The sequence below is a fragment of the Anser brachyrhynchus genome, assembly GCF_964034855.1.
Source record: "Anser brachyrhynchus genome assembly, chromosome: 17".
NCBI lineage: Eukaryota > Metazoa > Chordata > Aves > Anseriformes > Anatidae > Anser > Anser brachyrhynchus.
In genome coordinates, this window is record NC_137710.1 from 1,703,422 (window position 1) to 1,730,790 (window position 27,369).

The 27,369-nt window shown below is 42.1% G+C and overlaps 1 protein-coding gene across 3 annotated transcripts; it reads left to right on the forward strand.

Annotated features, from left to right (window-relative positions):
• The first annotated feature begins 95 nt into the window (after positions 1-95).
• SVOP (SV2 related protein) lies at positions 96-26,105 on the forward strand. Of its 3 annotated transcripts, XM_080559311.1 has the most exons (17): positions 96-1,666; positions 1,833-2,283; positions 6,234-6,394; positions 7,959-8,044; positions 8,829-8,927; positions 10,137-10,208; positions 10,708-10,832; positions 13,521-13,584; positions 15,029-15,154; positions 16,177-16,305; positions 17,697-17,770; positions 18,097-18,173; positions 18,462-18,569; positions 20,054-20,165; positions 21,380-21,461; positions 21,698-21,787; positions 22,274-26,105. In XM_080559311.1, the coding sequence occupies exons 2-17, from the start codon at positions 2,249-2,251 to the stop codon at positions 22,478-22,480; spliced, it is 1,647 nt and encodes a 548-aa protein (XP_080415437.1). In that variant the 5' UTR covers positions 96-1,666; positions 1,833-2,248; the 3' UTR covers positions 22,481-26,105. The 3 variants fall into 3 exon arrangements, with proteins under 3 accessions (XP_080415437.1, XP_080415438.1, XP_080415436.1); XM_080559312.1 differs by lacking the exon at positions 96-1,666 and having other exon boundaries at positions 1,697-2,283; positions 7,959-8,048; positions 8,836-8,927; XM_080559310.1 differs by lacking the exon at positions 96-1,666 and having other exon boundaries at positions 1,698-2,283.
• The last annotated feature ends 1,264 nt before the right edge of the window (positions 26,106-27,369 follow it).

Below are 27,369 nucleotides of genomic sequence, written 5' to 3' on the forward strand. Positions count from 1 at the left end.
CCTGCAGCTGGGGGGCTTCGGGGGTCTGTTAGCAAGGGGTGTGTTGGCGTCCGGGCAGCGCTGGCAGCCACAGGCAACTCTTGAGGGATCTCACCTCGAGGTGGCAGCTGCTGAGCGTGGCTGTGGGGCTGCTGCTGCTCACCCTCCGAGTTAATCCTGCCGGCCTCGGGTAGCCAAGGGCCTGCCTGGTGCTCCTGGGGTGCCTGGCGTTGCTCCACGTGTGACCTGTGCCGTGACAGAAGGACAAATAAAATTGACAGAAGGACAAATAAATAAATTGTCAGAAGGACAGATAAATAAATGAATTGACAGAAGGACAAATAAAATCGACAGGACCAAATCTCACACCCTTAACTTACTGGAAGAGTGGACCTTATGTAGTAAAAAAATAATGTAGTTGCCATATGCTGAAAACAAAGTGCTTCTATCCAATGCATTTCTCTCTGTTCAAAAAAAAAATGCTATTTTCTACCAAGCTTTTGGGAGAAGCAACCAAGAGTTTCAGTGAACACACATTCACGGGCAGCTTTGTGGATAAATCTCGGCCTGGAACACCGTCAGGCTGCTGTGCTAAGGCTGTTCCGAACAAGGCCTGCAATGACTGCTTCCCTCTAGAAGCTTCAGTCCAATAACTCCTCCCATTCTAGACCTTATCTACAGTATTTTACCCAGTGAAACAGAACAGGCTTCTTAGATCATATAAAGCATTGAACTATGGTTCCTTTAACATGTATTTTCCGAAGAGGAAACACAAATCTTGAAAATCAGGAATGTGTTGGTAGACCAGTTTTATCTACCGAAGCCTTTCATTTTTTAATTGTTATGGGCCTGGTTGCCTTTCATTCCAAATAAACTGCTGAGCTCCTCTGTGGTAACAAATGGCTGGAACGATGCCATTCCTCACCCCAGTCATGTCACCACCCAAATCGAAGACAGGTAAAAGGGTGCACAACTGAAGAGTCATGTCATTTGTGCAAATTTGTGCGTCTGGGAAGGACAAGCAGAAAATGGCAAGGGAGGTGACAGAGAATGGAGATTCTGGACCTAGGCAGAATTCACACAGGAGGCCACAGGAGATGCGCAGTTACCTGCAGTGGAACTGAGACCCTTGTGTAGGAACCCGAATTCCAGGGCTAGGCACAAATACTTCATTAAACAATTACTCTTGCTATTTTTAAGGAAGCTGAAACCCTAGCTAGATCAATTGTGAGTCCTTTCCTGTAAATACTACACACTCCTAACATTTTCAATATTTAGTGTCACAAACTAAATCTGTGTGACAGTTGAACAGCTCTCATTCACAAACTGAAGCGTGCTTGGTTTGTCATAGCCTGGCTAAGCTTCTGGCATCATCGGGTGTTCCTTGACTGGAATTTTTGCACCTTCTTTCTCACTATAGTGCTTTTCACCTGTCTTCATTTGACTTTATCGTGTTGATTTCAGGCCATTTCTCTAATTTGCCATATGTATTTTACATTTTAACCATGCCAGAAGCCTTCCAGTCCTCTTCCTAGCATATCTTTCCTCTTAATTTTCTCCTGCAGCCCTTTCTCTAGAAAGGATGCTTCTGTAAGTGCAGGCCTAAGCACAAGTCAATTGTCTTTTTCGATTAAAGGAGAAGGTCTACAGGGATGAATATGCCAGAGTGACATTATTTTCCAGGTAGGTAAGTGTGATTTTTTACATACTGATCTCATTCTGAGCCTGAGGAGCGCACACTGGGAACCCCAGTGGGGTTGCTACCGGAGGCCCCGTACAGGACCTGTCCCCGAGCATCTCCAGCAGGCTCAGTGACCGTGCTGGGGCTTCTCTGCCGAGCCCCTCACCAACAGGACAGTTCTGCAGCCCACCTGCCTGTGCCGGGAGCTCGGGGAAGACCCTTTGCAGCCCTCCGGGAGCAGCAGCCCACGGGGAAGCCTCCTCCGTGGTGCCCACCTCATTTGCAGCCGGGGGCACGGGGCGAGCATTGCCCGCAGCGGCACAGCACTGCACGGGGAGGGAGTCGCTGCTGCCTGCCGCCTCTACCCACCGTGCCGTGCCGTTCCAAGCCGTGCCACGCCGTGCTGTGCTGTTCTGAGCCGTGCCACGCCGTGCCACGCCGTGCTGTTCCGAGCTGTGCCGTGCCGTGGCCAGCCGCTCGGTGCGGGCTGCCGGAGCTGTCCAGCCGCTCGCGCCTGCCTGCCCGCAGCTCCAGCCATCCCCGCCATGCGAGAGCGATGAGAGCAGCTCCTCCAGACGCAGCCCGGCAATGGAGGATGATTTATTCCAGCTGAGACAGCTGCCGTAAGTAGCACCGGTAGGGGAGCAGGGATGCGCAGGGTTTCTGCTCAACGGGCTGCGGGGATGTTGTGCATCCTGGGGGTTTTGAAGGGAATTATTTCGGGGAAGTGTCTTAGGCCCCGGGAAGCAGGCCATTTTCCTTGTGTAGCTGCCTGGGTTCAGCATCCTGGGGCATGCATGCAGGGGGTTCGTTTGTTATATAAATTCACTCCATTTTAATCTGTGCGTGAACTTGCTGGCTGGTAGAAATAAGGAGGGGTGGAATAAAACCCTGGAAGTGCCAAAAGATTTTCTGAGAGGAAACACTGCTATTGCATTTGCAAGGTGGATTGCAGCTGTAAATAACGTTGTGCTAGGGAAGGCATCTTCCTCGGCTTCCTGCTTCGTGCTGTGAACTGATTGCAGATTGCAACCTTTTTTTTTGCAAAGGTGTGTGTGCAGTGAGTATCATTAATATTTGCTAACTGTCTGTTTCAGGGAAGCAAACGCTGCTGCACAGGGAAAACGCTGTTGTTTATGACAAACTCCTTGCTGTTGGGATGTGGTTGCTAGATCTGTGCAAGAAGGCGATAAAAGCGCTGCTGCCTTTTAACAGCAGGATTTCCTTTCCTCTTCATGAGTTCAAAATGTTTTCTTTAAAAATAAGTGCATTTCTCCTAATGCCCCATTATCGTGTGGTTTGAAACACATTCCTGTTTGTAAACCATTGACTCTGCACGGCAGGGAATGAATGTTTAAAGTTGATTTTAAATATTAATGCGCTCATGTCAATGACAGAACAAACTGTCCCATAACATTTCTAATAAGTTGGGAAGATGGACTTGAAATCCTGGTATTTTCAAATACTTGGTTCAGTTGCATTCAGCTTGTGAGTAAAAAGAATGAGACATGATTTCATTAGGCCATCTTTCCCAGTCTTTTTTTTTTTCTTTTTAAACAAAGCTCAGAAAAATGTTCTAAAGTACTTTTCAATGTAGGTATAATTAGATTTATTCAAGCCTGGAAGATCTTGCAAACAAATGCATCTCACTGAGATGTCTCAGCTGTGAAGAATTTAGCAAGTACGGAACAGTGAATGTCTCTGTGTGTTTTTCTTCATTTGTGTCAGTTTGCTTCATAGCTTCTTAAGTGAAAAACATTTTCTTTTATTTGCTGCGATGAGGAATGTGGCCAGGGAGCTCTCTACTCAGATTGCCATTGAAGTATTTACGATTTTTAGATCAGTCGCTGTACCTTTGTACAGCATCTGGAACCATCGTCTCCAAAATGGTCAGTTCTGAAAGCCTACGTGAACAAATATTACACAATATGAAAGAGTAACACAGGGGTTTTGTGGTTTTGTGATCAGGTACTTTATGGTCAGAAAGGGTTTTATTAGTGTAAAAAGTTTTGCTTGTGGCTTGCTAGAACACTGAATAGTTGCCAGTATAGATTGTATGAATGAGATTCAGTCACAATCCCGTGGAGTAATGGCACTAAAGACCTCCTGAAATCTGGAGAGAACGTGTCCATGTACTTCAGTGGGCTTTGCATCAGGCTTTGGGACTACCAAAATTGTAGTAATAGTTCTTATAAAAAAAAAAAAAGGCAAACAAAGAAATTTGCTTTCTTTTAGTTAAACCAGATGCTTGTTCAGCTTTTACAGGTAAGATATCAATGGTGTTTTCATATTAATTGCCCTGTGTAATGAAATGTCATCTCACAGGCATACAAATTTCAGTTTGTTTAGGTTGTTTGCTGTGTATTTTTTAGATCATATGAGGATTATGTCTTCAGTGACAATTTTAAAGCAAGTAATAATTACTTGTGTTTGTCCTATTGGGTCAACAAGAGAAAATTCAAAACAAGGTAGTTGGAACTAGATTGTTGGACTAGATTTCGGAACAAGACTGTTGGAACCAGGTGATCTTTGAGGTCCCTTCCAACCCAGATCATTCTATAGTTGTAGTGAGTTAAAAAAAAAAAAAAAAAAGGAGAGAATTTAAAATCAGGTTTCTGAATGGAACTAACTAAGAACCTGAACTTGGAGGAGTTTCATGATTCTGTTCGTCTTTTCTTATAACTGAGTGAAGAATGCTCCCAAATTGAAAGAATTCTTAGTTTCACCTTAGTCAGTGTAGTTTTCTTGTTCATTTTGCAGAGGCCTAGAGTTTTGTTCTGTGTGCTTATGTTTAAGACCTTCAAATGTTACCCTAGGAAACAAAATTTGTCAATCTGTTGTTTGTCTGCCAAGAAACAAAGGCCAGAGAAAAGCTTTTTGTGTCCTGCTGCAGTTGAGAATATTACTGAAGTAGTACAATGACTATTTACCCCGTACATATCTTGGGATGCCCTGTGTACTTGGCCAAAAAAATCCCAAAACATCTCAACAGCCTGCAAATCAAATGTTTGTGAGTGATAACTTCACAAAATGATCGCTGTGCTTCCGTCTCCAGGTCGTTGCCAGAATATCATTAGTGAGTATGTGCAATTCCCCAGATGGGATGTGATCAGGGAAATGAGGTGCCAGGACTTTGAAAAAATATATATACGTTCTGGATCCCTCCACTATATGGTTCTACAACAGAGAACAGGACTGAAGGGCTGGTTGTGGCCAGGACTCCTTTATTTGTAGACCCCATGGGTGACTGAGATATTCATTCCTCCATCCTCGTAGTCACCATTGGACCAAAATCAATGTACTGGAGTTTTGTAGATTGCCCATCATTTTGCCCTTATATTAAGTATTGACTGTGTCATCAACACTTGTAAGAGAAAATAAGATTGCCGAATATACAAAGCCTTTCAGATCACCTTTAGAAATGTCATACATGCATGTCAGTTTGCTGCAGCTGCAGCTGGCAAGGATGCTGATAGTTTAGTTTTGGCAACCTTTAAGCCAAGGGATTAAACTGAAATTCAAGAGGCTCTTTGCTAATCCTTATCGTAGAATTAAAATGCTGAGGTGTTGGAAGTCAGGAGAGGTAGTAGCAAGACTACCTTAATCCATTTCCAGAAAAATGCTTCAATAAAGTCCAAGAAATTTCTCTTTGCCAGGGTGAAAAAATTACACTGATGTTGCAGGTAGAGTGAAGGAGAATTGAGGAGTGTGTTACACCAGATGTAGTAGATCTGATTCAAAATCTTGGTTTCATCTCACGAAAGCTACATGATGGAGAATGCTCTTACTCCACATCATGTGAAGCATTGCCCAAAATCACTCAATCAAAAAATGAAAGTTGTGTCAATTGAGCAAAGTTCTTTTTTCGTGTCTTCTTCTCTCCACGGTCTCACTGCAGAGATTAGCCAATTCCCACTCACCTGGTGCCAGAAATGATATAAAATACAGGCAGTTGTGACCATGGCACTCACATGACAGTAAATATGTCATATGTCACAGCTTTAACTGTCAGGCTGGTACATGCTTCAGTCTTGATTTGGTCTTAGTGAAAGAAGAAGTATCCTTTGATACTTTCTTATTCTGTCCCACCTCGTTACAGATTCAAAAAGTGCACAGATGAACCAAGTATTGGAAATCAAATAGTTTCTTAAAATACAGGTATTTAATTAATTACATGATACTGAAGACTTAAGTTCAAGACAAGAGATGAAAGCAATCATATTTATAGTCACAGAATCATCACCATGGATTTCAGTGTATGTTTACAACCCGTATATTGTTATAACTTTATATATTAGCATGGTGACATCCTATTTGTACAAAAATGATGACTATATCCCATGGCAGTGTGCCTCTGCAGTTTTTCCAAAGATAGTAGCAACCAGCAGGTTACCATATTTAAGAGCAGATACAAATAAAAGTCACAGCGTTCTCTGCGAACGTGAAATGGAGACAGGAGGGTGGTGGGAAACCTGCCAGCTATTTGACCAAATAGTCCTTCAAGACTAACCAAACACAGCTTCAACCTGGAAGAGACCCAGCAAAGTGTTAATCCTCATTTCTGTATTCTCAGGGTGGTCAAGTTTCGCCGCACTGGGGAAAGTTCAAGGTCAGAAGAGGATGCCATTTCAGGAGAACATGAAATTCAGATTGAGGGTGTTCGGACAGAGCTAGAGGCTGTCGAGCTAGAGGATGGAGCTGCAGTGCCAAAAGAATTTGCCAACCCAACTGATGGTGAGCAGGTTTCTTGTTTCCCTTCACAGAAAAAAAGTGTGGCCTCTTCACATCCGCCAGGATGAATACACTGGGTTTAGAGAAGATGAGGATCCACAGATCATAAAAGAAAACAATAACGGGCAAATTAGGCTGTACCTGAAAATGATGATTTAGTAACGTTGTCCTCTGAGGGTTCTTTTATGTGTTTGATTTTATATTACCAGTACTAGACCCTTTTAAGGAGCTGTATGGAGTTTTGTATTTTAAGGAGTTGTCACCACCGATTTCAGATAGGCAGCTTGCTAAAGTTTCCTTTAAAATTGATCAGTACTCTGAAATCATCGCCAAGTTTACTGGAGCAGTTACACGTGGCTCAACTGAGCGTGAAACCTCTGTGGTGTTCCTGTCTCCCACTTGCCTAGAGGACAAGAGGGACAGAATAAATTTGCATCCCAGCCTCTGCTTTGGGCCTGGGAGAAAAGTGCTGACTGCCCTGAAGGTAACACCACTTCAGATGGTATGAGAAGTGCTGGTTTTGTCTTAGCACAAGGCGTACTCAAATTTTCTAGGATGGCTATTTTCCCAGAGACATATTTATTAACATATTGATGCAATAGGAAGCCAGAGTAGCGTGGAGTGAGTTGGATGAGTTTCTTGAAAGACTCGGTGCATCAATGCAAGCCTGCAGATATATGTAGAATTTCAGTTGGCACATCACCCAAAGAAGTGCAAGCGATGCAGCCTGCCAGAACGATGAGCTTCAGTGCCAACACATCAAACGCCTGGGTTGCAGTCACAGACTCGGGTCCTGTGACATCTGTGCTTTATTGGTTGGATTTTCTTTGATTTCCTTTTGGTTTGTGTTTGGTCTGTGAGGATATCTGACTCTTAGCTAGATAAAGCTTTCCTGTGGCAAATGTACTTTATTAGCTGCTGTGTTAAATCCTTGAAACTTAAACTGATTAAAACAACTTGAAGATCAAAATTTGGTTGTATTTTTCATTTTGCAGTTGAGCAGAGGAATTTGATATATCTTAGCCTCTTCAGATAGCACAAAATAATGAGGTCATGACAATGTGTGGGAAACAACCATCAGCATTTTTAACAGAACTGTTTTAAGATTTAGATGTCTTGGGAAAATTCTTCATTCAAATAATTACAATTTGACTCTCAATTCAGCAAAATACTCTTCTGCACTTTCCATCTCTTGTATAGTATTGCTATGCACTGTTATATATCCTTCTCAGCAGAGGAAGTTGCAAGTGAGTGGCTGGTGGAGTCACTCCTGGTAGTAGTCAGCTGAAAATATACCGAAGTGATTGGTGCTACACTGATTTACTTCTACGTGAATAAAATATTTTATGAATATTTAAGATTGTCTTGGCTTTAGCACAATTCCTGAAAACCATTGAGATTTTCCTGGGTAAGCTTTGTATACAAGCTAGGTACTTCTGCTATTTATTTTAAATCTAAGCAGATTACCCAATTAATAAGTAATTGCATTGACAGAAAATGCTGTCTCAAGAGATGCGTCTTACTAGGAAAGGAATACACTTCTGCAGTAGAATTGCTTTCTTTCTAGATACTTTCATGGTGGAAGATGCGGTGGAAGCCATTGGATTTGGAAAGTTCCAGTGGAAGCTCTCTGTTATTACTGGATTAGCATGGGCAAGTACTTTTTATCAAGATCAATTGCATGCTCACCAGTTAGAGAATCTAAGTGATTTCAAATTATGTAGCCATTCTCTGTAGACAAAAAAAATCTCTAAACAGATAGTTGTGCAACAAAGAATGTTGTCTGAAATTCTAAAGTCAGCTGGACTCACACTTGTTATGTAGAGGTAACGAGTGGCTGGTTGGTTTCACTGTTGCTTAAGTTGTTATAAGTCAGGGTTTGAAAAATCATTTTGGTTCTCTACTTCAAATACTCGTTTCAAATGGAAAGTGTACCAGGCTATTCCTACAGAGACAGATCTCAGTCTTCGGTCAGTGATTTTACCACATTTCATCCCATTAGCTACATTCTCTGTTTCCTATATTAGTCAACATTATTGTTCTTGTAATCTCTGTTTCAGGTGAACAGCGATCCAGTACTCGTAGTTTTAACTTTGGTATCAAGAACAGGAAGACAGGCTTTGTTTTCACTTGTCTGCTATTTCTGAAGTGGTATTTGTTACATTTACTGTGGTATATTTAGGGTAATAATACCTCGAGCCTGTATTTACTAGCTATCGTCTACATGTAAGATTACAGTGCCATAGTTCAGAACCTAAGCCAGTAGTGGAATTTGTACATCCACTTTACCTTGCAAACGTAACTGTTTTATTTCACCTACAGAGTGGAAATCGCATGAGCAGAACCAAAGCTAATTTCAAGATGATGGATTAAGAACTGCTGTGTCAATCAAATTTTCAGTCAGTTATTTGTTCTTATTTCTTTTTTACCTTTCTAGATGGCAGATGCTATGGAAATGATGATTTTAAGTATCCTAGCTCCTCAGCTTCATTGTGAGTGGCGATTACCAAGCTGGCAGGTTGCATTGCTCACATCGGTAGGAAAAATAACTGACAGCTCCTGTATTCTGTAAGGTTTTTCCACTCATTGTTCAGATATTATGCTTTAGATTCCAAAGTTATCTCTGTTCATTGCCTTTGCAAATTGTGTTTGGCTTAAAAGAAATAGGAGTTTCTTTTAAAAGCCAGAGCTTAAAGAAGAAACTCAGTGAGAACTGAGGAAAATTCGCAAGTTTCAGGTTCAAAGTTTCATGTGATTTCTAGGAAAATATATGATTTGACTCCGATTTATCCTAAAATTCAAGCCATTTAATTAAAAAAAAGGGTAAATTTTGGCCATCTTTCTTGAAAATCCTTTTCACCGTATGTAGTCTCCCTTGTACATGGCCAGACTGGGAGCCATAAGGGAAAGAGCAAGCAATCACTTTTCAAGGTGGATCACCCAGTGATCTTTGCAAGCAAAGCTCTTGTAATACCACCTCCAAGAATGGGGCTATGGTGTTGGAAACATGTAATGCCTTTGGAGATAAGAAAACTGGTTTGAGGAACCTTCTCTCAGCATATGCCTCTGTTGTGTTGCATGCCCTTTAACTCCTGCAATGTTTCTTTTTCCTGTAGATTTGATACTATTTGCGGTTTTGTGTAAATTGGTCAAAATACTCGGTAAATTTAAATAAGTTAAGATCATGTAGGGCCTTGCTTGAAGGAGATGAAAGATTTTTTTGTGGGTTAAGAAGACCCTTCAGCAAAAAAGAAAAGGCAAACATCAAAACCAAGACAATGATTTCCATTTAGTAGCAAATTGTGCTCTCAGGTCATTTCTCGTAATTCAATTTCTTTCCACTTATCAAAAGCTCAGAAATATTCAGCACTAGTCTAATTCAGCAGTTCCCAGATTAACAGGGAAGGTAAAGGTGCGATGATGGCAAGTAGCCTGGCAGTGATTTAGTCTGCTGAAACTCATCCCCATTCCTGGGCAATAGCAAACGCCCTTTCAAGTCAGTAGAAGTGAAGGTGGGCTAATGCTGAGTGGCTTTTGAAAAATCCCACTACCTTACTACCTAATAATTACCTTTAATAGTCTCTGCTGCAGAGGAACTAGATGCAGAATACCTGGACATTTTGCTTTATTGTTCGTGATGAAGTTTTCCAGTTTAATTGTGAAGCTGTGTTTTCTTTGCTGACATACAGAAATTTTCACTTGTCTTGCTGTTAAGGGGAAGATTTTTTTCTGTTTTTTTTCGTAGGTGGTGTTTGTGGGAATGATGTCCAGTTCCACCCTCTGGGGAAACATTTCAGATCAGTATGGAAGGAAAACAGTAAGTCTTCAGCTCTTACTGAAACATATTCAAGTATTGCTGCAGTGTGAGTGTTCTAGTGCGTGATGTTCACAAATGTCATAGCCCACATGTACGAAGAATTAAGCACAATTAAGCAGAGCCAGAAGTGACCTCCCATGAAATAAAAGGACAGAAGTTTGGAGAGGAAAGCAGAAAATGAGAAGTAAGAAAAATAAAGGCTGATGTAACAGCCTGACTGTGTTACAAACTGAAGTATGTTTTTTTTTGTTGTTGTGAAAGCCTCTATGAAATTCTGGGTGCAATACAGCAAATCACTTAAATGGATTCTTTGTAACTCGGTTCCAGGTAACTTGTAGTACCACCCATGCCACCTTTCTCCAGCCATTAGGAAACCTTTAGCTATTGGGCTTACAGAAGTAGCATCGGCACTTTCTGGGTTTGAAGCTCTAGTTTACATTTTGTTAATTTGTGTTACAGCAGAGACTTACCTTTCCTCTTGCTTTTTTGTTAAATACAGGGGCTAAAGATCAGTGTGTTATGGACGCTCTATTATGGGATCCTCAGTGGTTTTGCACCGGTGTACAGTTGGATCTTGGTGCTGAGGGGCCTGGTGGGCTTTGGCATTGGAGGAGTGCCTCAGTCGTAAGTAAATATTCACGAGCCCAAATTTCTTTTCCTTCTTTGTTTTATGTTTTTAAAAATGCTTGTATCAAATTGAAGACATTCCTCAGTTTCACTGTCCCAAGCTCATTTTTCTTTTAGCATTTGCAACTAATATATTTAACTCTGAGAAGGCTTTGAAGATATCTAATACATCACTGAAGTGAGTCAGATTTACAAAGACTTCCATGTGAACAAGCTGGGTACTTAAAAGTAATATGTTGTGTGCCCTGAGACCTGTTAAGCTTCTCTCATTCCCTCAGGTAAACCGTGGTGAAAATGGGAGGCCCAGGTAGGCCTCCTAGAAGTGGATAAAGCCCAACAGACAGTGTTTGGTAGCTGTGCCCAAACACTGCATTGCCAGCTTGTGTTGGGGAAGTCAATAAGAGAGGATGTGGACTTGCTGCAATACACCAGCAGTTAGAACGAAGCGGTAGAACGAAGCCCTGACTACTGCTGTTTTTTTTAGAAAAACTCCAGATTATTGTTTAATCATAGCCTGATCTTTTGGTTCTGAACCTGAATTGGAATTCCAAAATCACATCACGCAAACCTGGAGCAGTTGAGGTATTTTAATGGCTCGGACACATTTCTAACAAGAAAGTAGCATCAGGATATTTCTCTATTACTCTATCATTCCGTTCACTGAAGAGGAGGATCTCTAAATTTTCCACCTTGAATAAATAAATCTGCTCTTGGCTTTTAATTATAAATGGAAAGGGATGAGTATATCCATTCTCTCTCCGTGTAGTCTTTTATCCTTATTAATAATTGATATTTTGCCCCATGGAGGTGCTATTTCGGAGTAGTCAGAGCCTAAGTTTGATTGATGGCTCACAGACTTCTTCATAAGGCAGGTCAATATCCTGTCTTTTCTATTGCCATTCCCAGATAAAAGATTCAGAGCTGAGATGGAGCATCATAGTATTATTAATTTTCCTTTTCTGCTCACCTGACCCCTTTTAGAAGCTGCACGAAAGCATAACGGGTGTGTAAAATAGGAAAGTCCTTAGCCTGCCCTGTATCAACCAACAGTGAGGCAGTTTCTGCCATGCAGTTCCAACTGAGCACAACTGGAATGAAGCAGGAGAACAACAAAGACAAAGCGTCGGAGTTAATAATGCCTTGTACTGCAAACACATATTAGTGTTGTTCCACAGAGCCTCAGTGGAACGGCTGCAGCTCAGCTAATGCCATTTTACAGAGGGATGGATAAAACACAAAGGCAACATGACTTAATGAGAGACAAAGAAGAGATGGTTGCAGAACTCAGAGTGGATTCCATTGCTGCTGAGCCTTTTTCTTGCTCTTACTATAATAGTGATACCTTTGACAAAAAGAATAAATATGTAAGTAACAGGAGAAATAGCTCCTTTCTAATATTAAGTAGGCTGTATAACTTTGGATATGAGTAGCTGAATTTCAGTGGAATGACGTAGGCATCCTTATCATTGTATTATTGTATTCTATAATGGATATGGGAGAGGATTTTTGTGAAAGGTGCTATTAAAAAGAATGCATCCAGCAGTAATAAATTAACAAACTAATAGCAGATTTATCTTTATGTATGTAGGACCTGCACCTGAGGCCTCCTCTTGGAATCTTCTGTGAGATATTATGTAACCCTGAGTATGACTATTCATTCACTTTTCCAGAATCCAGTCTTGCAGAGATATGTTGTATTCTCTAAAGAGAATGGTTCTTTACAGCATTAATTTCCCTCTGCTTCCTGCTGTGATATATAGGGAACTGCTCTACATTTCATGACGTGTGATTCTTCTTCCTTTTCCTCTTAATTACTGATTTAATATCATACTTTGATGAACCAAATTCTGGGAAGTTAGAGATCAATCCACCATTTCTCAAGTCAGAAGGAATTTTGCCACAAGCGTTAAAGAAAGCCTAAGGAGTTTACAGGCAGAAACAGGATGAGTCAGTGGAATGCAAATAGAGTAGGAGCAAAGAACTACAAGTCTTACCAGACTGAAGAGGACAAGAGAGCCTCAGCTGGCTGCTGGCCCTGGGGTTCCATCCTCAGGAAATACTCATACAGAAGCTGTACCACTACTCCTTGGCAGTCATGAAACAACTCTGCAAAGTTAGACGATTTCTTTTTGAATTCCCACAATAAAAGAATGCAAATTATTTACCAGTGTTATATATTAAGTATTATTATTAAAGTATTGTATACCAGAAGCACAATCAGATCTAGAATGTATTTACCTCTTAGAAAACTGAAACCTGGCAGAGTAGGCCAATGTAAAATTCACTGAGCCAGTTGTAAAGCCCTGAAGAAATACTTTACCTAGCAAGCGTTTGTGTCGACTGCTGATGGACCACATTGAAAATACAGGCATAATGCCTGTCCCAGCCCAAAGCAATGTTAGGAAAACATATGCTCCAAGAACTACATTTAGCCAACAGCTATAGCATCACAAAGTCACATGAACAGAGCAAATCCTTCCTTTCTTGCAATGATGAACTAAAAGAGATTGTTTTGTTGTAGCAAGTGGAGCCTGAACACTGTCCACAGTCTTGCTGGCTCTGAAGACCAGGAAGGGGTTTCTGTCACCACTGTGGGTTTGGCGATTTTAATAAAAGACAAGCGTGTTGTCTGAACAGTTCTCAATGTGCTAACGTAACATTTTTCTCAATGTTCACTCTTCGCAGGGTAACCTTATATGCTGAATTCCTTCCAATGAAAGCCAGAGCAAAATGCATTTTATTAATAGAGGTGAGCAGTGTAGCTATGTGTACTGGTCTATAGGGGGACAAATTCTGCGGTTGGTTACATCCATTCAGTTAGTGTGGAACTGAGGTTAACTTCATGCACTAGATCTAGTTCAGGTCTGAAAGCAGCATACTGCATTTTTGTGAGGGTTTGCACTTGTTGCTGGTCTGCCTTTTTGCAAATTAACATGCATCCAGCGCTGCATAAGTTGTTGGCCTAATGTGAGCTGGCTCGTGAAGATCCAGATCAGGAGGGTTTGCATTTGTATTCCTCAACATCACTAGGATTTGTGCCTGAAATCTCCTTTTCCCACATTTTGAGATGAATACTCACATGCAGTGAGCTAAGACAAGCCTGCATCCTGCTCTCCAGCACTAAGGCTAGTGGTCCCAGAACCAGTGCCAAGCACCCAGCACTTCCGAGGGCAGCACGCAGGGAGCCCTTTGGGTGTGACTTAATGCCATGGTGAAATTAATCTACAGCTCACTACTGGATAACGGGGAACTGACTGTTCAGAAAATTGAGACCTAAATTCAGCTCTCCAGACTCACTCCAAATATATCAAAGTCACAGAGAGCAGAATTTTGCCTTATAAATACTTTAAGGCAGTATTTGCAGCCCTTGCATGGATGGTTGAAGGGTGCCAGTGCTGAGCAGAGAACTATCACTGGTCTGCATCAGTCCATTTGGAAGGAGTATCCTCATGAAAAATACTAAATCCAAACAGTTTCTCAAATACAAAATCAGTTTTGTAAGATAACTGCCGGCTAGTCCTACTTTCAGTTGAGTAATCTTTTGGAAACAGAGTTCAGTAGATAAATGACGCCTTTCTGTGTCACTTTTGTTCTACCACGGTTTGGCTACCTCAGAGCAACCCTGGGTTAGAAATACATTCTGAGCATTAAATAGTGAGCTACCAGGAAAAGGAAACTAGTCCTTGTGCAGATTCATAATCCAAAGGAGAATAATCGTGCACGGCTAAGATATGCAAGAGGATGCCAGCTCCGTTATTCCCCAGGAAGTTGTCAATTCCTTCTTTCATTCGCAGGACAAACTCTGTGGCTTTGGTAGCTTGGTTTTGTAAAGGAAAACAAATACCATAAATCTCATGGTGATAGGTGGGAGTAATACCCATAGACAGATGTTAATAGTTATTTTGCTTAAGAAGCACAAGGTGATGAGTCTTTTCATTATGAGAAGCTACCTACAGTTAAACATGAGTGTCTAAAGAAAGTCGATGCTAGGTATTCAGAGCTGAGCTTCTGCAACACGTAAACAAATCCCCTTAAAATGTCTGGATTTCTGTTGAATACAGTGGTGCATATTTGAAATGTCTCTGGCATTTCTCTCTCCAGCTGTCCCTTGAGAGCGCATTTTAGAATGCTACAAAGAATGCCTTAATAGCGTTCTCATTCTCATTTGTGACTGTTTCTTTTCCCTTTGGCAGGTCTTCTGGGCTATTGGGACCGTGTTTGAAGTCCTCCTAGCAGTGTTGGTGATGCCCACTCTTGGATGGCGGTGGCTTCTCATTCTTTCTGCCCTTCCACTTTTGCTCTTCGCTGTCCTGTGTTTTGTAGGTATTCTTCTAAAGATGCGTAACCTGGTCGAAGGGTATTGTGACAGCTTTTGAGCTTTGAGTTGATGTATTTGTGAAACATCTGAAATAATGACAAAAATTCCATTGTTTCAGCAGAGTACTAGTAACAACATTGCAATGAGAACTGTGTTTATGTGACTGTAATTGCTGGAGGACAATGGTGGGCTGGAATTTATGAAGCCAAATCAGGCCTGGCAATCTCTTTCCAATTTAATGACTTTGTTTCAAGTCATTTCAATGGAATCAACATTTTATTAAAATCTGTTGCTGTTTCCCTGACTGCTCTTTAGATTCTTAAATTATTTTACCAAAAATAATAACTTCTGTAATTAATGTCCATTCAAAAAAAAAAAAGACCCAATCCAGGGGTAAAATCTGCATCGTGCAGGTCAGGTTCTTAAATAAGGATGGATGTAAGTTAAACCTGAGCTTCAGTGTGCTATTTGGTAATACGTCTGCCATTCATTCGGTCTTCTCAAACACGTATGTCCTTGTCAGGTTGTTTAGCAGCTCTTATTATTCCTTAGTCGCTGTCATTGTTTTTCAGGAATACCTCCAAACAGTTATACAAGTGCTAACATGCTTGTTTTTAAAAGGAACTTAAAAATGCAAATTTTGTAATGCCTAGAGCATCTTGTTATCTGCCCTGGATGCTCAGCCTTTCCCACTGAGAAAATATAATGCCAAGATCCTGCAAAAAAGTCTAATATTTCTCAAGAGTGAAAATGAGGCAACAGAAGGGAAAGATTTAGGCTAGAGTTCTGACTTTATGGTGAAAGTGCTGTTTTGCAGTTTCTTAAAGCCTAATAAGGAACCTGACATTTGACACAAAGATGTTTTCCTGATTTGTTAAAGATAGGTTCTGTGATCCTTTCTTATGTTAGTAGTCTGCTAGAGTCACGGAGATTTCCCACTGTAAACCCACAGAGAAAGTCCCCAGTTTGTTTACTGCTGTGTTTTTGACGTCTTTGTGCATGTGATGTGCTTTGCTCTGCTAGTGGCTGCCAGAAAGTGCCAGGTATGATGTATTATCTGGAAATCAAGAAAAAGCAATTGCCACTTTAAAGCGGATAGCAACAGAAAATGGAGCTCCAATGCCCTTGGGAAAATTAATTATTTCCAGACAGGTAGGTACAGGTAACAGACACCTTAATAATGTGGGATATAGTGAAACTGTACTACAGTCATGAGTATTTTTATAAGCAGATAATCAATGTTAGATTTAATTTTAATGTCTCAACCACTAATTAAAAATGAGAGATGATCATGTATGCCTATTCCACAGTGAGGAAGAATTAGTTTCTCATTTTTATTTACTTGAAAATCCCGAAAGTCAAAAGGACCTTCAAAATGCGCATTAATGTTATTTTGCCTCTCTTTAAGACCCTTCTGTTAAAGAAAATCAGACCTCGAGGCTGTAGAAGAGCTCAGATCAAAATTCCCAGATCTAAACTCATGAGGCAAGGTGGAATTGGACCCTGTAGCTGTATCTCATTTTGAATCTAATCCTGGTTTTGTGGAGCTGGAAAGCTACAAGCTCCTGTTCAGTCCTAATGCATGGAGTAATTCAAGTTGTTACTTCTGAACTGTATTATATTACAGCGTGAATTGCTCTGGATTTCTTTTCTCTTTAGTTTTATATGGCCAACTTTTCAGCACCCCTGTCAACATACAAAGTGGCTCTGCATTTACAGAACGAAGAGCAGACTTTTATAGCAAAAGAAAGTTACAAGAAAAGTTACAAGGAAAGAAAGTTAGCCAGCAATCAGGGACAGCAGAGGGAGACCTGTAGGTTTGAACAACAGCAAAATTGTAGAACTAGGCAGGAGCCTCTTGGTAATGATCTTGCTGATTGGAAATACGGGTTTGATTTGCTGTGGTCTGGATCAGTGATGACTGGAGATCCTGTGCCTTTCACAAACGCTTGGTTCAGTTAGGGTAATTTTGATGGGCTGTGCAGGAATGGTCTGCAAGTTTTGGAAGATTCTGTTTTCAGGGTGGGGTGGGAAAGCACTTTTCCTTAACCACAAGTTTATGTGCTGAGCCTACCAGTCTGTCTGTCTAAGAAACGCTCAGTTTAAAAGGGGTCTGCTTGCCGGAGGGCTGCTTATAGTTCTGTGGGACCTCGCCCTAGATCAGAAGCCCTGATGGGCTGTGCTAATTTACCAGAGCTGACTGTGGGCCACATGAATCATATGTCAGCTGTGGATTGGCAAAGTTCTGCTCTACCTCTTTCCAGCCTCTCCTTGTTCAGATAGATTCTCAGCTCCCTTGTGGAGCAGTAGCATGTCCCGTGCACGAACTGTTTTGATAATATTATGTTCCCAGAGAATTCCACTTAGAAGATTCCAGCTTCAGTGTGGCTCCTCCAACCTGAAGAGCCCCAAGCTGAAACTGAACACTTGTCCTGAGCTATAGTACATCATACTTTGTGTTATGTTATCCCTTGCTACCGTACATCCTCCAGTCTAGAACCAGTGAGTACCATGGTTGTCTGACTTCCATTTGTTTTCAACAGGAAGACCGAGGAAAAATGAGGGACCTTTTTACACCACATTTTAGATGGACCACGTTGTTACTCTGGTTTATATGGTAAGAAAAAATATAAATGGCTCAGTGCCAGCACAATTCTAAATGGCTTTTGATGGAGGTATTTTATAGTATCACTAAAATACAGCAACTTCCTCCTCCTCAAAATAAATAAATAAATAAATAAAAGTATTGATTTGTAATTTATTAAACCACCCAGTCACTAGCATTCTAGATCTAATTGCCCTTTCATTTTCTAAATGCTGATAGGAAATAGCTTTGAGGTAGCACTTAGCAGAAGTCCTCACACAGTGAGTTCAGTTTTGATTTGTGTTGTTTACTACAGGTTTAGTCAGCTGAGACTTCCTCTCTTATTTTCTTCCTTGCAGGTTTTCCAATGCTTTTTCATATTATGGGTTAGTTTTATTAACTACAGAGTTCTTCCAAGCAGGAGACGTCTGCAGCAGTGAGTACTAGTCCATCTCTTCTTTTTAAATATGCCCTATTAGGTAATGGAATATCTTTTATTGGATCACTTTCTGCTGTTAGTTTGAAAAGGACTGTGGATGCCAGTCTGAATTTTAAGGCATCAAAACTGTTCAGTTCCAGCTGTATCTTCTGGGCAGAATATACCTGCTGTTCAGCAGGGTTTCTTCCATACATCTCTTCTATCAGTTTCAGCAGTAAGAATTGTGAGTAAAGGAAGATGAGTGGAGAAGAGATTACTTATGTTCAATTTTTTTTTCTCCCACAGTTTCCAGTAGAAGGAAAGAAGTTAAAGCAAAGTGCAGCCTGAGCTGTGAGTATCTGACAGAGGAAGACTACACTGATCTGCTCTGGACAACTCTGTCAGAATTCCCCGGTAAGTGGCAATAAGAAGCACCAGTTCTTCACTGCCAACGTGATCGGAATGGACTCTGGTACAGCAATGAAATGGGCTCTTCTGTCTGGCCTAATGTCAATGTGTTTTCAATTGAAAACCGTCCAATTTCCAGCTTGGACGGTTTGATATATGCATTACACACAGTAGCTGTAGCTCTCTTCACTGTCCATGTGATCTCTACAGATAAAATCACTAGTAATTGCTTTGTGAAGCTATAGTGGCCTGTCTCATTGTGAATTCTATCCAAGCAACATATTAGGCATTCAGAGGAAGAGTAACAATTAAATCAAAGGGGCAGGATTGCTTGAACTTTTATCCATAAATGACTATCCAGAACTATTTTAAAGGGATCGTGGGTATAGTGAATCAATGGAGGACTTGCTTCCTAAAGCTCTGTGTCCAGCATTAGTCACGATTTTTAGTCAGTTTTAGGGGAATTTCAATGAACAGCTTGACACAGGACAAGCAAGATAGTAAATGATAGCCACTGTTTCTTCACATGTAGAAGATCTCTCAGTATTAATCTGTTTGAAATAATACTGTGAGGCAGTGGTCAGGATATTTTCAGTGCTCTGTATTGTAGTTTCAGGGACTCAAAGAGAAGCCATTTAATAGGTGAAAAGTTGTAAGTCTGTGACTGGCAAATACGCACAGTCCCTACCTAGTGGGAAGGCTGTCCTGTATAACAGTCATTCTGAGAAGGATGTAAGTGTACAGTGGACAGAATACAGTATGTACTCTTGGATTGATGCTGTAGCTGACCAGGCTGATTTGATCCTGAGACGTAATAAAGTAGGAGTAAGAAATAATAACGGGGTATCTCTGAATGACACAGGCAACACATAATCCTCACACTTGCTGTACCTCTGCTTTGAAAAAGATCTGGAAAAGTTGCAGAAGAGAATATTTAAGATTGGGAGACTTACAGAGCTTGATCCATTTCTTTTATTAAAGAGCAGGTGAGAAGTAATTTGATGGCAGTATGTAAATAACTTAATGGAAAGAAAATACTAGGTTCTAAGGAGCCTTAAATCTAGCAGGAGAAAGATTAGTAGGGGACAGTGGTTGGAAGATGAATGAAATATATTCCAGTTAGACATAAGACAGGCATTTTCAGTGCTCAGGTCGGTAACCACTGCAATAACCAGTATTTAGCAGATGTCAGAGTTGATTGCTTGCTCCTACATCAGGTTGTGTCCCCTGAATGTGCAGGCACGTGGGTGCTTGGACCACTGGGGCTGTGACCATGGCACAAAACCGTCTGAGACAGGGAGCTTCTGTTTGTCACGTAGTACCAGTGACTGGGCCAGTCTATTCTATTCCCCTGCCTGATGCCTCTGCCAGCAAAGTATTATAAAAAGAGAACAATTTTTCAAATCTCAATAACAGCCTATGTTAAAAGCTAGCTGATGCAACTTCCACCTGAGCTCTGTTCCCAACAGTCGACTTGTCTCCTTCTACAGGTGTGTTAGTAACACTGTGGATTATTGATCGGATAGGCCGCAAGAAAACCATGGCCCTGTCCTTTTTTGTCTTCTCGTTTTGCAGTCTTTTGCTGTTCCTCTGTGTTGGAAGGTAAGTAAAACACAATGAAAAAGTGGTACTGATTCATCCACGTTCTCTCTAGATTGTAGCAGAAGTGGAAGTGGTTTGAAAAGCTGTGAGTTGGTCATGCTCAGCTGGAGAAAATTAAGGATGAGCTTAGGTTTTCTCACCAGGGTTTGATTGAAAACTAAAAGAAGTGGGAGATGAGAAATACTTTACTATAATTTTGCAGATAGAACAATCCAAAGGGGAAATTAAGACATCATGTCTGAGTAGGAGGTAACCATTGGAGAATGTTAAAATCAGATCTGATGTCATGAGCCTCGGTAGCTGGTTCGCGTACTTCTCCCGGTGCCATTCATTACTCAGGTTTTCCCCAGGCTGACTGTATAATAATTACCAGGGTAGTGCTTCACAACTGAGCCCAGTCTCTGCCTCCCATTCAGAGGCTCTGACCTCTTCACTTGTTTTCATGGGCTCTCAGTGGTCTAAGTGCTACAGCACAATTATGTGAGAAGCAATAGGCAGAGACTGGCACAGCCAAAAGTTGCATACGGCATGGGGGAGTGGAGCTTGGTGTTGTCATTGCAGATATGTGGGGCCTGACTTCAAAATAACTTGGTTTCACATTTTCATATTGTTCAGCCAAATTTCTGGCTGAGCACTGAGAGTCTGCCTTTGATTGCATCTAGCCTCAGTGCCACACGCATGCAACAATGCCTGTTTCTCAGGGCTGAAGAACAAGGAAACAACAAAATAGCTGGTGGAGAGCTGTCTGAATTTAAACCTTTTCAGGCACTGTAAGAAAATTTACAGTACAGAAAATGTGTAATGAGAAACCTTACAAAGCTGCAAATATTCAGTTGGTATGTAGGTTCATGTATTTTAAACAGGAAAGCTGCAGTCTGATTTCCTTCTCGTCTGTGCCATTTTTTTCTTAGCACCATTCACAACATGGAATATATTTTTCTTATTTAGATAAGCTTAGGCACTGGCTGTTTATTTCAATAGTCCGCAGCTGTCATTTAGAATGAATACACTTAGAAAACTGATGTGATTGTGGGAATGCATATTGTTTGGCATCAGTATTATATTAAAGGTCCAGAAAAAATAAAAAGGGTTCATTAAAAAACAAAAGGAATTGCTCTAATAAATTTAGCATTTTTTATTGCACTTGCCTCCAAGTTAAACAAACAGATTGTACAGAACAATCCCAAACACTGCTCTCCTTTTTATTCTCGCAGAAATGTTCTTACTGTGCTGCTCTTCATTGCAAGAGCTTTTATTTCAGGAGGATTTCAGGCTGCTTATGTTTACACTCCTGAGGTAAGGAGGTTGATTTTTGTACTGAGAATATTTAAGGGGAGTGAGAACATGGTGGGAAAGTCATTTTTATGACCTCTTCACAATGGACCTAACCCCAGATATGAGTTCATGATCTTGTGGTCGTTGTCTAACAGAATGTGCTGTAGTGCCACTTATTAATTTCCATTGATTAAGGAGATGGAAGAAAGAGCAGAGAGCTGCCCACTTGGATTAACGGCCTAATGCTTTGTTCACAGGTTTATCCAACAGCCACGCGTGCTTTGGGGCTGGGAACGTGCAGTGGAATGGCCAGAGTGGGAGCCCTCATAACCCCGTTCATTGCACAGGTAAATTCCCTCCTCCCGAGGCTGATGGCACGGGAAGGTGATGGAGGACCTGTCTCTCTGCTGCAAGGGCCGTACCAAGGGCAATCTGTGCATGATGTGTCGAAGGAGGGTTGTTGGTGCCCATTTCCTGAGGAGAGTTCAGGCTCACCTCTGAATTTATCTCTTCCTCCAGAGGTCATATGATGGGGAATAAATAACCAAGGAGCAGGCTGCCTGCATGGCTGCTGTAAGGGAGGTTTGTGAAAAACATTGTATAAGATAGTTAGCTAAGGGAGAATGAGGTCTTAGGCAGAGGGAAGAGCACAGACCAAATCAAGAGAGCTTTTGCTGCAGTCTCCCTTCCAACCATATTCCCTGTGCTGGAGAGCACTATAATGGGTTAAATTTCCACGGCACTAAAATTTGCCCTACTACATTCGTATTTGCACTTCTTTCTGTGATGAGGCTCAGGGGTACTATTTTGTATTTTCTGCCTTTTTTCTGTAGGTGATGTTGGAATCTTCAGTCTATTTAACACTGGTGGTTTACAGTGGATGTTGCCTGCTGGCCGCTGTGGCTTCGTGCTTCTTGCCCATTGAAACAAAAGGCCGTGGACTGCAGGAGTCCAGCCACAGAGAATGGGGACAGGAGATGGTCGGGAGAGGATCTCATTCCCCGGGAGTCACCAGGTCAAACTCTGGATCACAGGAATGATGGGACATGAAATCCTGAGGAAAGAATGGATGATATGATCAAGATATGTTTCACAAAAGTCCAAGCCTGAAGCATAGAAAGCAGACCATACTGTCACTGCCAATGTCATGTGTCAAACTGCAGGAACTTTTGGGTTGAGCCTAAGCAAATTGCATCTCTACTGCTCCTTGCTCACACTCACAAAAACTTTGCTTCCGTATTGAGAGGCATTTGATCCAGATATCATTTGAAATTTAGCAGGAAGGGTTTTTCTTAAGTTTCTTGTGCTTGCATGGTCAGCTGTTCAGCTTAAAATGTCCCGTGTCAAGCAAATAGCTAACTGAATGCCACTCAGTATAAGCTGTAATTAAAATAATGTACTCTTGATGCCTAAAATCAAAAGATTTATATTTATTGTGTACCTGGCATAGCACACACGGTGGATTCCATACACTACAGGATAGGTTTTATGAATTAGATGCCTGCCTTGCACTTTTTAGCCATCAACAACAACAACAAAATGAGGTAACAGCAAGCCAACCAATGCTTTCTAGTTCCCTTGCTTACGGGTTCTGCTCCTTGAAAACTAACAGGCACTGTAAGTGAGACTGCTTGGAATCTATTTCCTGAATGTTTCTGCCTCCCGAGGCAGGTAGTTTTGGTTGGTGAGGAGTGGTATTTGTTGCAGAGACGGAACCTCATATGAAAGATGTAAATCTTGATGGTTTGGAGCAGAAATCGACTTTTCTAACATTGCCAGAAACACTGAGCACTCTGTTTGTCGCCTGGTGAAGACTGCTTCGGCTGTACTGGTGTCTCTTTGTGTGTGGAGATGCACGCTGTGTTTTTCTGCATGGGTCCAGGTCTGTTTCTGCTCAATTTGCCTAAGTATGTTCCCGCAGTGGTGTAGCCAGAACCTTTGATCAAGACGCCTCAGTCGGAACAGCTGCGTGTAGCAGCTTGGATGGAGCCGCTTTCAAGCGTCTCCCAACAGAAGCTGGTCTCCTGACAGCTGGACTGAACTTTTCGATAGCTGCAGATTGTACATCGGCTGCAACGTCAAGCTGGTGACAAAGGAATGTATCTGGCATCATGTCATAAACATACAAAAATCCTGGGAAGAGCCAAACCACAATCTTCCTTGGAAGAGGAGCTGCACTCCTTCAGATGTAGCTAGCTTGCGGAGGCCAATGACCCTGGAGAATGTAAAAGTTCAGGTGGGGATAAGTTTGTCTTGTTTGTCTGAAATCTGTCACTATGCAGGGAGTTAGGTTTCAGAGTCCGTGGACATGCAGCGAGGAAATACCTAAGGAAACTGAGACCTGTCCTAGCCGTGTCTCAGTTTATTTTACGGATTCCGGACTGTGGAACACACAACCAAATGTGAGATGGACTAGATGCTAATCACTAGGCTGTGGGAAAGCAATACATTTTTGTAATACGTGTGGTCAGTTGTCTCACATAAGCGTAGGTAAGTGTGCAACAAATTTTGCACAATAGGCTATTTTAAATATTCTGGGAACCAGGCCCCTTTTCTCTGGGGAACAACAGGTCACTGAGTCCATGTTTGGGTGCAATACAAATGAACACCGTTGGGGTTCACCTTTCACTTAGGGATTTGCAGCACTGTAGTGTGGTATAATGCTCTAAGACATGTTAGGCTGTTTATTTTTAGCACTGAAGGAAAATTAGAAGTGGATAATTCCTTAAAGAAACTGGGGAAACTCAGACTAATAAAAAAAAAAGGCCAAAGAGATTGTTGATATTCTGTGTTTGCGTATCTGCTGCTGAGAAAAGTTAAAGTTTGAGAAGGCACCAGAGTGTCTGTCCACTCGTTTACCACTTGATGATGGTGACTGCAGTGAGAGACTCCAGAAGCAGTCGGTGTGAGTGGGCAAACTTTCCTTCTCGCAGCTGTGGAAATGCAGTTCAGCTCGCGGGGATCCCGCGGTCGCTGCGGCTGAGGCCGTGGAACCACGCTGTCCGTCCCCGCGGCCGTTGCTCTGCGTTGGTTTGGTTCGCTTTGTCTCTGCTGCGTCTGTGTCCCGCATGCTCAGTCTCCAGCAACCTCAAGTTCCAGCCAGCCCTCAGTAAACAGACAGGGCTCTCACGGAGCTGACGACCAGTGCAAAGAATTTGTTTTCACCTCCTTCCGTCAGGCTGTAGCCGGAAATTTTCCCCATGTAAGACTGGGGCCGCTCAGCGCTGCCTCCGAGCAGAGACACGCCGACTGGTTGCCCACTCGGAGCGTGCCAGCCCTCCCCTGCCTGGGGGGCGCACCCAGAGGCTCGCGTCTCTTCTCGCCACGCGTTTGGGCCGTTAGTTGTGTTCACAGCGTGGTGTACCCCCAAAACTGGAGGGCCTCTGGGGGAATTCAGCTGGGCGCGAGCCCCCGTTAGAGGTCAGGATGGATACAAAGTGCATGCAATCCGTGGCCTGAAGGAATGCCGCCTTCCAGCCCTGCTGCTGCGACGTCTGTCTGTCTGTTATTGAAAGCCTTGGAGTTAAGATTCTGCTTTTCCAGTGTTAATGTTCGCAGAGCACTTCATTTTTTCTGAGTCAATATTCAACAGCTTTAAAAGGCTGCATTGCAACGGCCTTCAAAATGTGCAGTCAGAGAGTTTTAGGGAAGTATACCTATCTAATAAACTTGCACATGTGTATACTTCAAATAACATTTTTCCCAGGTAAAGATTTATAGGTAATGCAAAGCCTTTTGATGCTGTTGAGTAGCTCACTTTTAACCTGTGACATTTACAGTATTAAAACAAAACAAAAAAAAATTGAAGGCATTTTTGCTTTTCACTTTTTATGAATTCTGCATAGAGAATGTATATAATGGGACGAATGCCAAGACTGGTCCTGCTGGGACAGCTTCGTGTTCTGGGTCTTTGATTTAAAGACAGAGAATGCCTCAAGCATGCTCCAAAGCTAAGTCTGCGAGAGCCTCCCGCGGACGTTCGCGGGCTTTGGGCGAGCTGAGCAGGGAGCACAGGCAGGAGCCCGCCACAGCTGACATCAGTAGGAGCCTATTGTGCACGCAGGAGACCGAGGTTCAGGTTTTGCAGGTGCTTGAATATTATTAACAATGGGAGGACATTTTAGGTAGTTCGCTGAGAAATGGAAGAACATTTGGCTTGATACACGATAGCCTACAAATGATCACGAGTCATATTTTGTTAATATGGCAACGCCATTGATGTATATAATAAGCTTCCAAAGATTGTTTTACACACCGTCGAGTATTTTTCACTGATGGAGGAATTAATAGAGCTAGTTCGTTTAAAAAAATAAAGTGAGATAATTTTGGATTAAAACTGAGAGCAAACGGAATTGTGGGATTCGGAGTTTTGCTAACTGTCCAATATATTTATGTGCAAAGCTGTTGTGGGAAAATAATTCTCCAAGTGTGCTTTGATGGAATGATTTAGTATTCCTAAATGCTTGCCGAAAGAACATTGAATGTTTCCTTGTGTTTGAATGTACAGTTTCTAAGCTGGATACATTTTAATGTTTAAAAACTTTGTGTATATCAGGCTTGTTGTAAAATACTCCTTTTGTTCCTATGTTACCGATGCAACATTGGATAGTTTAATTCCACACTCGATATTTTATGTTAAACAAATAAATAGTTTTTTCAGTAAAATTGATGTTGTATCTTCTTACAGAGGGTAAGTAACTTCGCTGGGCTGTTTGGTCTTGGCGCTCAGCTCTTTGAGATGCGCAGCTCTGGGGACTCAGCTAGATGCCCAAGGGCTCAGAGCTCCGCAGACCCGGCTACGTGTGTGCGTTTTGTGCCTTTGGACCTGGAGAAAAGTCACAGGAGTCACGTCTGCCTTACACGTAACCTCACAGATTACTACGTCTGCCTTATACATAACCTCACAGATTACTACAGCGAAATAATTTCAAAATTATCTTACGATCTTTAGTTACCTCTTGGATTTCATTTAATTTGGACAATAAAAGCCAGTCAGCTTTGCTCCTTGCCCGTGGGCTGTTCTAGCACTGCCTTTAATGCTGCAGCACATGGCTGCATATCACACGGGCACGTTGGGGGCGAGGAGGTGGCTTCGCGTGTCTGGACTTTGGGGCAGGGAGGGTCCTTTCTGCTTATTAACTTTTTAATGTAAACTTTTACCTATCTCGTTTTTCTAAAATATAATTAAGTGCATAGCCCTGTGTTCCCCTACCCTTTAAATGACGTTCTTGTTTTGAAGTCCAGGCATTTACAAACAGAAGGTTGCTCATGTCTGAGTCAAAAAGACGAACGAGCCGCACATACTTTGGATGCTAATTCGGCGTGCTCCCGTCCCGGCGTGCAGCAATCTTCCCTCTCATGGCTTGCGCAGCCGCTGACAGTCCGCTGGGATGAAAAGTCTCATTTCTGGGAATGGAAACAGTCGGTAACTGCGGATGCAATTGCATCGTGGAAGCGATGCTTGGGGAGAATATTCATTCTTCTGTGTTTGCTGTGATTTTTTTTGGCACCCTCAGCCATTTCTGAAGCTCTTTTCTGCTTTCCAAAATGCCAGAGCTGCTGTTTGCTTACAGAGGATAACTTTACTGATACTTGATGTATTTCCAGCTTTGTTTTGTGTCACAGGCAATCGTTGTTGGGAACTGTGAGTTCGTAAAATGTGCTGATGCTGGCCTCTGGAGATGGCATTTTTTGCTTATCAGGGAAGTTTTTGCAGTAGCTGTCCAGGCTTCCCACTGCTTCTCTCCTACCTTACCGTTGCCACAAAAACGGACTTAAATCTCCGTGACGTCTACCCCACGGTGGTTCATTTGTGGCTTCCAGCAGCGTAAAATACCTTTCCTGTGGCCCTGGCCTCCAAACAGAGCGATCAGCTGAGCCAAGCGAGAGCATCCCAAACATTTCTGTCGGGGTCTGGGAGTTCGTAGCG